The 12,091-nt window shown below is 36.4% G+C and overlaps 2 protein-coding genes across 2 annotated transcripts; one reads left to right on the top strand and one right to left on the bottom strand.

The window, feature by feature from the left end:
* Nucleotides 1-785: 785 nt before the first annotated feature.
* Nucleotides 786-10,476, top strand: LOC112184876 (nuclear pore complex protein NUP205). The gene is made up of 34 exons (XM_040515296.1): nt 786-1,106; nt 1,200-1,274; nt 1,364-1,468; nt 1,578-1,685; nt 1,810-1,969; nt 2,078-2,157; nt 2,240-2,347; nt 2,436-2,711; nt 2,813-2,911; nt 3,040-3,156; nt 3,241-3,402; nt 3,630-3,725; nt 3,827-4,065; nt 4,160-4,282; nt 4,408-4,504; nt 4,890-5,069; nt 5,879-6,003; nt 6,201-6,348; nt 6,437-6,549; nt 6,640-6,721; nt 6,849-6,935; nt 7,071-7,139; nt 7,710-7,844; nt 8,147-8,248; nt 8,353-8,408; nt 8,491-8,557; nt 8,648-8,766; nt 8,856-8,946; nt 9,035-9,124; nt 9,244-9,399; nt 9,532-9,696; nt 9,774-9,851; nt 10,002-10,127; nt 10,205-10,476. The coding sequence occupies exons 1-34, from the start codon at nt 882-884 to the stop codon at nt 10,358-10,360; spliced, it is 4,215 nt and encodes a 1,404-aa protein (XP_040371230.1). The 5' UTR covers nt 786-881; the 3' UTR covers nt 10,361-10,476.
* A 479-nt stretch (nt 10,477-10,955) lies between these two features.
* Nucleotides 10,956-11,720, bottom strand: LOC112184875. Its single transcript, XM_024323104.1, has one exon. It carries the CDS (start codon nt 11,718-11,720, stop codon nt 10,956-10,958), a length of 765 nt encoding a protein of 254 aa, XP_024178872.1.
* Nucleotides 11,721-12,091: the final 371 nt, after the last annotated feature.

Below are 12,091 nucleotides of genomic sequence, written 5' to 3'. Positions count from 1 at the left end.
GAGGAACGTTTAAGACGTAGATCAAGAGGCAAAAAAAACTAAAAAGAAAAAAAAAAATTATAGACGGTGTTAAGATCGATTAATAGAAGAATACTATAAATTTTAGGACTCCTGACTAAATGTCCAAATTTGTCCCATTAGGAGTCCATTTTGTGTCCACTTACCCCATTTAAAGGTAAAAAGGCAAGTTTGGCCTCCAATTAAGTCATCAGAGACTTCACCAGAAACCTCACTTGACACTGGAGAGGTCGCCATAGACTTTCATTGCCTCTAATAATTTTTTATTGCTCCTCTTGTGACCGGTGATTGGATTCAGGTGCCGATGACTGGAGTCCAGCGAAGTCCTCTGATGACTTTTGTATTTCTAAGTGACAAGAGGAGAGAGGGCAAAATAGTCTTAAAAAAATAAAAATAAAATAAACTTAATTTAGAACTTGGAGAAAAATGAATAATCTTATGGGTAATTCATAATTGGGTAAGCTTATAATTTATTTGAATAAGTGAGGTTAGTGTAACTCAAATTTAGGTAAATTGACATTTTCTTTAAATTTTATATTAATTTTGCTCACCTGGTTGTTTAGTTTTAGTATTCTTTTGTTCATAAAGTAATTTTCAAATGTAATTTTTCTTTTTTATTAAAAGAAAAATTGAAAAAAAAAAGAAAGAAGGAAAAACAAAACGAAAATTCCATGTGGCAAAGTTGACGTGTTCAAAAAGTGCCTTTTCAACCAGTTGTGCCTCCCAAAGTACCGAACAGAGCAAAAACATAAACCGAACACCAAACACTAGCCGAGTAGCAGAAACCAGTTGTGTCTCCCCACAGAGCAGAGCAAGAGCAAAGAGCAAAGACCAAAACCGAGCCCTAACCCGGAGCAGCAGCAATGAGCAGCAACCGACTGAGAAAAGTGATTTCGGCGACGTTGCTCTGCGGAGGCGGTTCGTCTCCTACTCCGTCGGAGCGCCGGGAGTTGAACGAAGCACTCAACGAGTCTATCACTTCATTTCAGTCCCTCTTGGCTTTTACGGGTCCATCGGACTCTTCTCGTGCAGAGCTGGATGAAATTGAAATGCCCGATTCACTTAATAACGATGAGGACATTGAAATGGTTAGTTTCACTCGACCTTATTGTTCCAACACATGTTTGAGAGCTCTGATTTTTGATTTTTGAGTTTTTGATGATCATGATGTATGTTTATAGGTTTTGGATATGAGTGATGAACTGCATCTCAATGTGACTCATTGTGTCCGTTTGATTCAGTCTGCACATCTAGAGGTATATTCCTTTGTCATGTATATAACTCCATAGCTGGATTAGATTTTCATATCCGAAATGTGCAACGTCATTTTCTGTATTTATGTCAGTGGGCTTCCATCGGAGGAGCTCCTCAAGACATTTTGAAGCATGCAATACGGCTGTGGTTTAAGGAGAGGAGGGAAATTCTGGAAGATTTGTATACTTTGTTGAGGGTATATCACTCTCTTCTTGCTCCTGTGTGCCATACTAACCCATGTGTGTTACATACTATAGCACCTGCTTAATATTTGATTTTCTAATTTGGAACTATTGATATACCAGACTGCAGTACTTGATCAAGTAGAACCTGAAATTCAATCCGACCTTGTCAAGTTTTTGGAAAACATTTTTAGTAATGGGCTGAGACAAAGGATTCTATCTCTTCTCAAGGCAAGTTTACTGTATATATCTGAATTTTGCTATCTGTTTTGGATGTTTCTTTTTTCCCCTTAATCAATGATTAAATGTTTCCTATGTGTCAGTTTGACATACTGATTATGGGTTGCCATTGTAGGAACTTAATCGAGAAGAGCCAGCTGACCTGGTTGGGCCTCATTCTGAACCATGTGTTCTTGATTCTAGTGGAGTTCTCGTCCGGCGGGAAGATGTACTGTCCTTGGAAAAGCTCATACTTGGGCATTGCCTTTGCCTTTCGACACTGGTTGTTGGCTCAAGTAAGCTACATGTGTTTTTACTGGTTTATTAGGGTGAAAACTTTTGTGGTCGTACCATATTCTAACCAAACCAAATACTGAAACGTTTACACTCATTAACCTTTGCAGCTCAAGATGATATAAAGGAAATTTTTCTTTCCTTGAAAGATTGTTTGTCTTATCTTGGCCACCGGACAACACGACATCAGGTATTCTGCTTCATGTTCAATTTTCCTTAATGAGATTGTTTATCTTACCATCTGGTCATTTATGTACTCCATGTTTTTGTAGGTTGCTGTTAGTCTTCTTTTCTCTATTGTGATCGCATTTGTATCAGGTTCTCCAAATGCATCTATAGTGACACTGGAAGATTCATTCAAAAATGAATTTCATGAAATTGTAAGGAAATAAACTTTGTGTCTATCTACTTTCAATTTTCACTTGCAAGGGTTTTAAATTTTGATGCTTCTTATCTTCTATGCTTCAGGTAATGGCCACCGGATGTGATCCAAATGTTGAGGGCTTTATTGGCTGCATAAGATTAGCTTGGGCAGCGCACATGATAGTCACACAAGATTTGGATCACCTGGATTCTTGTTTGGAGCTAGTTTTTCAGAAGAATGTATTCCAGTTTATATCAGATGGAATTCTTGGTACTGCAGCATATCAGAACCATGATGATGAGGATATGAGCTATATATACAACATTTATTTTGGCAAGCTGATCACCTGCTTGGTATCTCACCCACTTTCCCTACAAAGGGTCAGTTCTAGTAAAATCTCTCTCTCTCTCTCTCTCTCTCACACACACACACACACACACACACATTTTTATGATGTTTATTCTACCCTTCATCCTCACAGGTCAGACAATCAAAGGACATGGCTATAACATCACAAGGTCGTGAAACTGGCCCTTTACCATTTCTCTCTCTCTTGGGACTGGTGGGAAAAATCTATGAGGTTAGTCTGCATCAAAACACTTCATTTGTAACTTTTCATGTACGAGTTGTAGAGACTTCATTCGTCCTCTTATGCTGATATCAGTTGGACCTAATAATAATTTTTTTTTTTCAAATGATTTTCTTCAGAAGAATCAAGAGCTGTTGTCTGGCAATTATGTGTTGTGGACATTTGTGAATATGGTTGGAGAGGGATCTTTAAATTTTCAAACCCGTGTGGCTTTCTTGAATATGCTGAGTTCATTGGTATGAAGAATGTTTGGGCTGGTTTGAATATTGTTTTGCAATTTCCTACAATTTTTTTATCTCTTTGTTTTATGTTCCTTTCAGGCCTCTAGTCAAGAAAGCACTTCAAAGGTTTTTGAATTACTTAGGTGGCGTGATGAGTTTGAAACATTCTTTGCTCACTTAACAAGTTATCATGCTCGCTTCTTACAACTAGCAGAGGAAGAGGGAAAAGAACTTGCTTCGTATTTGAATATTCTTCAAAAGGTATGCATTATTTCTTACTAGTAGTACCTCCTTTTCAGAATGTATTAGCAGCAGACAAATTCCATGATTTGTTATCAAAAGTGCTTGTTGGTCATGTCGAGGTTAGGTTGGAACCATTTATCTCTCTGGCAGAGCTGTGGATACAAATGTAGATTACAATCTTCTCATGGGTTTTTTTTTTATTGAAATGAATTACCGATTTTATGTTTCTTTGCAATCTGTTGTAGGTTGTGGAACATGGAAACCTCCTTGAATTAAACTCGTTTGCTTACGTAGAACCTTTATTCAAGCTCCTTCTCTCTGGTGCGCCTCCTTATGTGAAGGTTGGTGGCCATATTATCATGTGAATTTTTTGCTGTAGGAGAGAAGCTTCATATGAATTTCAAGTCATTTTATTGCTAAAATATACCACTAACTGTTGCAGGGTGCCTTATTGGGGGCAATAAAAGCCTTTGTACACGTCTCCCCAGTCCTAAAAGATGAAATTTGGGAGAAACTTGAGGAGTATGGGAAGAGTGGATATATGCTACGGGTATATGATATGCAATTTGAGCTGAATGAAGTAGAAGCAATGATTCAGAACTATCCTTCGACGATATCATTCCTTGACCTGTTAAACACTCTTCTTCTGGAAGAAAGAGACTTGGATTGTCTAAAGCAAAGGTAAGTTTGCTGGTTTCCTTAACATTTCTTTGCAATCTTTTACTTCTTTTGGTGAATTTGTCAATCTGATCAGTAGTTTTTTCCTGTTTGGCAGCTGTGTTGCAATTTTCTTTTGGTTCATTTATAATGATGTTTTCCGGTTATTCCCTCAAAGAGCGTATACAGATCCTTTTCAGAAATGGCAGCTGGTAGTTGCTTGCCTCCAGCATTTTCACACGTGAGTTTATCCTATACTCAAGCTTTGTATTTGTGATTTTGGGGTTCACATGTTTCTTATCTCTGCAAGTTTTCTTGTCTCTTTTGTAAAGAAAATATTTCATCATCGTACGATTTAACATTCAGGATTTTGCGTCTGTATGACATCTCTGAGGAGGGCATCAACAGTGACCTTGTCAATTCTCAGCGTTCAACAGTAATACCCATAGTAGAATTTCTAGAAGTACGTTCTTATTCTTCACTATGTTCAATGAATATTAGAGCATATTTTTTTTTTCCCTAAAACTTCTGGGCAGTCCCCACTCCTGCTGGAGTTGTTCTTTTTCCCATTTAACTTAACATAGATTTGAATCAAATTTGTTTTATTTATGATACTAGAGCAAGCTTTTGTATATCTATCTATTTGGTGCAACTTATATTGTGCATGCTCCATATGAAGGTCTTTTGTCAAACTTATGTTTCGCTGTTGAACTGTTTAATTGCAAAAGTTAACCCGTATTTTCATGGGCATTTTTAATTGATAGTACAAGTTTAGATTGGATCATGATTGCTGACATTAAATACAGAAGAACATCATTGGATTCCTTCTTTTCTACATGTTGTTACAGGATTTCACAAGTGGAAATACTGTTTTCCAAAACATTATGTGTATTCTTTTGCCGGGTGTCAATGAGCTTATGTCTGAGAGGACAAATCAATTGTATGGGAAACTTTTGGAGAAGGCAGTCCAACTGTCTATGGAAATTATAGTCCTTGTATTAGAGAAGGATTTGCTTGCAGTTTACCAGGTAGTTATGACCTTACAGATTTCTTAACTGATATTAATCTCTAATATTCCTTATAAATTTTGTTACACAAGACTTCGACAGCTTTTTTCAGGATTGATTTATATCATTGAATAAATGTCTGATTTGCTGTCAGTATTATTATCGTAGCATGTGAATTTAATTTTTTAACTAACTGAAGGAAACTTGTCATTATCTATACCTACTTTTCGCCCTCTTGGATCTATGGTTTCTGGTGAGGGTATTTATTTTCTGTCTATTTTCCCCTTCATGGGTGACAGTTGGAGTTGGTCAAAAATTTTGCTACTGTTAGATAGGTTTCTGCTTAGCTAGCTTAAATGCTTGAGTTGACCATTTAAGTAGCTGGATCCTTTAACTTGATTTGGGTTTTGAACTTTAAAATAATTGTTCATTTGCATGAGGTGATACTTCATCATTAACATTTTCTGCAAAGATCGTGATCTTTAGGACACTTCAGAAATTTTTTTGGCAGGTTGAGCATGTTAGTACACAATACTTTGTATCCAGCATGTGTAACAGTGTGCTCAAATCTGGTTCATTTACTACCTACAAGAATACAGAATTATAAAACCTTCACTTTATATCAAAAAGTTTGTTACGCAGTTGTTAGCTTTATGCTTGTTTTCTTATATATGGTTCTTTGCCAAGCAAAAGCACTTGGAAAAGTAGAGTACATACAAACATATATATGAACTTGTCCTGTCCTCTTGTCTAAATCATAATGGATGAGACCTAAATAGCCATATTTGGTCATTGATTGTCATTTGTTTCTCCTTTTTCTTTTCCTGCAGTGGCGACTGTTGGAAGTTATGCTCTCTCTAGACTTCAATCAAATTTTAGCTCTGTTGGAGTATGTCGGATATTATTTTGAACCACAAATTCAGCTGTGCTCTATCAAGATCATGTCTATATTGAGGTTCCTCCTCTTCCATTCTGTGTTCTTCTTTGCTCACTGTGATCCATTAGATTCTTATATGGCCTCCAGCTTTGTGCTTACAATATGTTTTCCTAATTTTGCGTATGATGTTATTTTTTCTGGATACACTTTTAATACAAAGTATCTGATAAGATAAGACCTAATATATATATATTGCCCAAAACAAAACAAAAAAGTTCTCGCGTGGATGGCTTCGTGGAGTTACTGCTAAGATCCAATGCTGCAATATCTTTGATTGGAAAGTATGCAGCCTGCCTAGAATTACGCTCAGAAGTTTGTAAGTCCCTTGATGATGCAAGTGAACCAGCTATACTGATAATGAAGGTTGGCTCGTACAATACCATTATTCCATCCTTCTTGAATTAATTATTACATTCTAGAATGTCCATATTCTTATTCTACATTTTTACAGCTTCTAGAAGACAATATAAGCCAACCAGCTCCCAATATCACTCATTTTCTGCTCCATTTTGATCTTGAGAGTCCTACTGGACAGTTTGTGTTACAACCAAAATTTCCTCACAGGTCAAGTTGCTTTAAAAGCTCTGCAATCAGTTCATCTCTATATGTTTCAATTTCTATTTCTTGAAGTGTACTCTTAAATGTTATTTGCAGTTGTTTGAAAGTTATTCTTGAAATTCTGGACAAGCTTTCAAAGCCTAAAGTAAATATGTCACTTCATGAATCTGGGTTTAAGGTTAGCTGAAGCAATCTCTACAGTTGGAAAATGTTTTCTTCTTATTGTTCTCTCTGGATAACATATTTAGTTTCTTGTTGAATTTTTCTACGCTCTGTTCCACTGATATTTGTTTGATCCTTTCCAGCTCCTTTATAAGTTGTGCTCGGATGCTAAGACACACGATTCTATGATGAAGCTGCTGAGGGGTAAAGAGTATCTGTTCTTTGCAAAGGTAAAAGGGGTCTAATTTATTTCTTTCTGAAGCTCTTTAATAAGACTTTAAAATGTTAATCTGTCTTTGTTCTGTTCCACTGTATGTTTGTGTTCTTTCATGTATATCTAAAATGCATTTACCTTTATCATTCAGCACCTAGATACAATTGGCGTTTGCCCTCTTCCTGAAGAACATTCCCTGTGCATCAGTTCCCTTCACCAGGTTGCTTCCATAATTATTTAGCTTTTTTTCTTTTTCTGTTTTCATTCACAACATTGCATGTTTCATTGGACTTTGCAGTTTTCTGACAAGGCCATACAGATTTCATTGCACGAATTTCTTTTCTGTAGCTGTCTTCTTGGGTTTTATTTAGTTTAGTATTACTCTGTAGAATTACAAGAAAAACATTTCAAGAAGTGTTATTAAATTAACTTTGAACTGGACATGGCCCTGTTCTACTCTAGGTAGAATTTTCCTGTCATTATTTGATTTTCATTAAGGTGTTATAATCCATGTTAAATGTCTTTCATTTTGATATGCTCATTTGGCATTCAAGTGCGTAAAGACCCATGGGCAGTGTAAGTTTGTCTATCTTAACTGCACTCCTCTTGAACCTAGAGCCTTAGTTAGATTGTACATAGTTTTTGACATATATGTTTGACACCCATGGTTGGTTACCTTTGCATATCTTTAGCAGATCTCTATGCTCGCGTTCCTGTCCTAAACTTAACAACTAATTGTATACTGTTTCTCGTACTACTAATTGTATACTGTTTCTCTTACTGTTCACAGAGAACTTGGCTGTTGAAACTATTAGCTGTTGAACTTTATGTTGGCGATGTCAATGGATCCACTGATCTAGAAGCATGTGATAGCATTCTTGAGCATCTTTTTGGGCATGCAAATGTCGAAAATACCAAGAGTAAGGTATTGTTAATTGCTTAAACTTTTCAAGTGAATTTCCCCCAGTCGTATTCCACTATGATTATTGGAAAAGTTACTAAAATTTATCTTCATTTGTCTTTCCTTTGGGAAATCTATGCATATTCACTTCTTTCTTATCTTTGAGTTGAGCAATAATGAAAACCTCTGCATTGAGTAACCAGGCCTGATATTATAAAGGATTGAGAGGATGTTCATGATGGATTGATGATAGTGAAGAAAATTATAATAGTGTTGACTTTTATTGTTTTGTTCAATTTTCTTGACTTTTTATTCTATTGTTTCAGGTCTTGGAGTTACTTGAGATAGTCCAATCTGGTTTGCGGGATACCAGCATGGACGTAAATGCAAACCTTGATATGTTCAAGGCCTGGTCAGACATTATTGAGGTCTGTTCTTTTCCACTGGGTTTTAAGTGCTAAATTTTTGGTTACGCTTTCCAAATGGTTCGCCCGGTTTAGTGTTCATTTTTGTTTTTTATTTGCTTGAGTAGATCTCTGCTTTGAGAAGGATATCATCACTTGGACAACGAACTGAAGTTCTATATCAGTATGATCATAACCTGTTTCTTTTTTCTTTTCTTTTTCCCTATTTCTATGTTCTCCAGAACTTATACTTCTGATATTGACAGGATTATTGTTGTTACTCTGACTACTTACCCTGCCTGTAACGACAAGATGAGAGAGGGATTGTGCAGGGTATGATTTATTTATTTTTCCTGGTCCTAATGTTGCTGTAATCTAAAATACTTTATCGCTTTATCCTCTAATAAAGTAATGTTTCCTTAGGTTGCACTGACTTGCATGATCAAATTAAGAGATGAGAGATTTTTATTTCCTGATGACGACCTGTTAAAGCATATATTGAAAATTTTTGAACATAGATCATCAGAATCCTTAATAGTACGGTAAGATTCTGGTCAAATTAGTGCTGCTTCCATGCTTTTAAGTATTTCAGTCACCAACACCATCTGACCTCCCTTTCTTTTTACTTCAGGCAATATGGTTTACTTCTTAGCTTTTTCCAGTACTGTCAAAATGCACTCGATCCAGATATTGAGATTGATCCGCCGGATCCAGATAGGCTGGTCTGTAGTCTATATAATTTTTTTAATCTGCTCTAGTTGTTATTTAACAGAAATGAAGAACGTTGGCACTGTTTTGTCTTATTTTCAGATGAACCAAGAACGAGCAGACGCATTGGCAGAGTTTGCTCTTACTAATTTCTCTATATTAAGGAAAGAAGCTCAACCTATTCTGGATTTGGTAAGTGTTTACTAAATGCTAAACTCATTAAACATTGAACTGTTGTTCCATATCTTTATGCATATACTATTTCTCTTCTTCTATTTTTGTTTTTCTCAAATTTTCACTTTGATCTTCAGGTAATAAGTGATGCGAGTCAAGGAAGTGAAAAGATGAAAACGATGTCCCTCTATGTCTTAGATGCCCTCTTGATTGTTGATGATGAAAAATACTTTTTACAGAAGCTTCAAACCACTGGTTTTCTTAGAAATTGCATTGAGAGTCTGTCTGATCAGGTGCTTATTCAATGAACTTTCCAATTTTATATGTACAATTTTATCTTCTGTTAAAGTTCTCTGTTTTTGGGAACTTTCATATGGCCATTACATTGTAATGGTAATTTACATAATTTCTACATATTTTCTTAGGAGGGTGGATATTCTCGAGAGTTGATGCAGCAAGCACGGACTCTAGAAGCGAAGCTTGCGGTATTATTGAGGATTAGTCACACGTATGGGACCATTGGAGCTCAAGTTTTATTTTCAATGGATATCCTCCAGCATTGTGCTTCATGCAGGGCAATGTCTATTTTTGTAAGTATCCCTTATGTGCTTGTTTGTGCAACTTTTTCTTAATTGTCAATCACGTACCTAATTCATGCAACTAACAGGGAATGACGACATTCACTCCAATGCTGAGATTGGTATTCAGCTTGTTGGTTCTGATCGATAGATATGACATTCTCGAGGTAGCCTTCTTTTTCATTGAATCAGAGAGAAATTGTTCATCTTTTCCCTTTTTTAATGAGCTTTCTATTATGGTAGACTTCCTTTGCAAGAAATTCATATAACAAAAAAAAAATTTCCATTTATTGATTATTTTAATCGTATGCTTTAAGGTTAAAAATAACATTGCTTGGGAAGTGGCAAATTTCGTAAAATGCCATAACTCAATATTTGATGACCTTCTCTGGGAAGAAGGTGATGAGGAACCGAGAGAGTTAGCTCGTAGTATTGTAAGCAAGGTCAGTCTTTATTGTTATTTTTTAAAAAGTTGAGAGAATTAGTGTAGTCAACTACTAAATTATTCTCTTTTTTCTAGGTCTGGCGATTTGACAGTGCATTTCCCTGTCAAGAGGCTGTTGCAGCATCTCCTAGTTCTCCGCAGAAGTATAGTATTTTCTTTATATGTTGTATTGTCGTTATGATTTTTTATTTTCTACTTGATCTTTTGCATTGTATTTTTTATAGCGTTTAGATCAAAACTAGATATTACTAAGAATTGCCGGCCTTTTTTTGCGATGAACCAAATTTGTTGCCCATCTACGTATATTATTTTATTTTTTCAACATTAATTTCAAATTGAATATGTCATCAACTACACCCAATTTCCTAATAGTTAGCTGTCTTTTTCTTTTTTTGGGCTAAATCCTAATAGTTAGCTTTGATTAATGCTAACTATAATTGAAACTGGATTAATATTTTTTCTGAGACTGGAAAATACTTTTATTATTTGAAGCAAAAGAATAGAACTAAACACATATTTGTGCTTGTCTTTTCATTTATCTTGATTATTTGTATTTTACATTAATGAAACTGGTAGCTGCAGCAGAACGAAATAGCATAGAGATATACTGGGACCTCACAGTAACTCTAGAAATAGCCAACTATTTGCATCTTATATGAGAAGTGCGTGCATTTCAGAGCAGAAAAAAATAATAATAATTAGCTGAGACTCGATCGTAAACTTGTTTCACGAGCAATTATGTTCAAGACTATATATTGAATCAAGAGCGACCCACCATTTGTGTTCGAGTCAGCAATACATACAAATATAACTGTAGGCTAGAGTTCTATAATGAGTAGCGACATAGAGGGCAGGTAGAATTGTACTTTGGGTTTGAAAGCCATTTTGCTATGCAAGTTTGGTGGAAGAAATGGCCACAGGGTGTTTGTTTCCCGGTACTACCCTCGTCATCTTTTAACACACAATGAAAGCCTTCGAGACAAACTGCACAAGCTTCATCATCAATTGCCATAATGGTTGGCATGCCCCTGACCTTGGCTTTCACATCATCAATTCTTGTAGTTTTTGACCTAAACATCTGAAATTCTAGTTGCACCAATCTGTCAAACATACTGTGTCTTGTCGCTGTTGACGCCGACCTTGTTCTTTGCGTAGCTTCCTCCTGTTCTCTTGTCTCTGTTGACGCCGACCTTGTTCTTCGAATAGCGTCTTCCTGTTCTCGACAGTAAGAGTCTCGCATTTCCTGCATTTCACGATCAAAGAGCTCCTCGTCCTCCAATAATGTTCGCAAATGATCACGTTCCCAACACTCGGAGCACGACAGGTTCATAGTCACACACCGGTCGCAGCCTGGAAGGTCAGAGATCCAAGCAGGCTGCTGCTGCCAGTGACGACGACCACGGTTATTGTTTGTTTGTGTCAATTGTGGAAGCTCTGAAATCCTAGGCGACTCCTCACTGCGATGACCCCGGCGGTAATTGACACGCGGTAGTGGGAGTGGTGGAAGGTTTGAGAACCTAGGCTCATACTCCTCACTGCGACGACCTCTGCGGTTGTTGTTTGTTATTGAAGGTCGTGATAGCTCTGACATCCTAGGCGACTCCTCACTACGGTCAGTGTTGGTTATCGTCAGTCAAGATATCTTTATCGTTTATCGTTTGTTGTTTAGTTGATTTCAATCGTCTTGATTTATCTCTTGTGGGAGGTATTTATAGACAACATAGCCAATCGAACCGGGAAACCCAATTAAATTAGGACAACATAACCAATCGAAACGGGAAACCCAATTAAATTAGGATTATTGGGAAACCTATTCATACTAGGACTGTGCAAAACCTAATTAATGGGAATCAAACCAAAGCGCGGGAGAAACCTTGCTTTTATATGTCATCATTGTTAGATTAATTAGATGCTTTTTTTCCATTTCTTTTTTTTTTGAATAAAATTAGATGCTTTCTTTCC

This window comes from Rosa chinensis, chromosome 2 (assembly GCF_002994745.2).
Source record: "Rosa chinensis cultivar Old Blush chromosome 2, RchiOBHm-V2, whole genome shotgun sequence".
Taxonomy (NCBI): domain Eukaryota; kingdom Viridiplantae; phylum Streptophyta; class Magnoliopsida; order Rosales; family Rosaceae; genus Rosa; species Rosa chinensis.
This window is presented reverse-complemented; position numbering and strand designations above follow the sequence as displayed.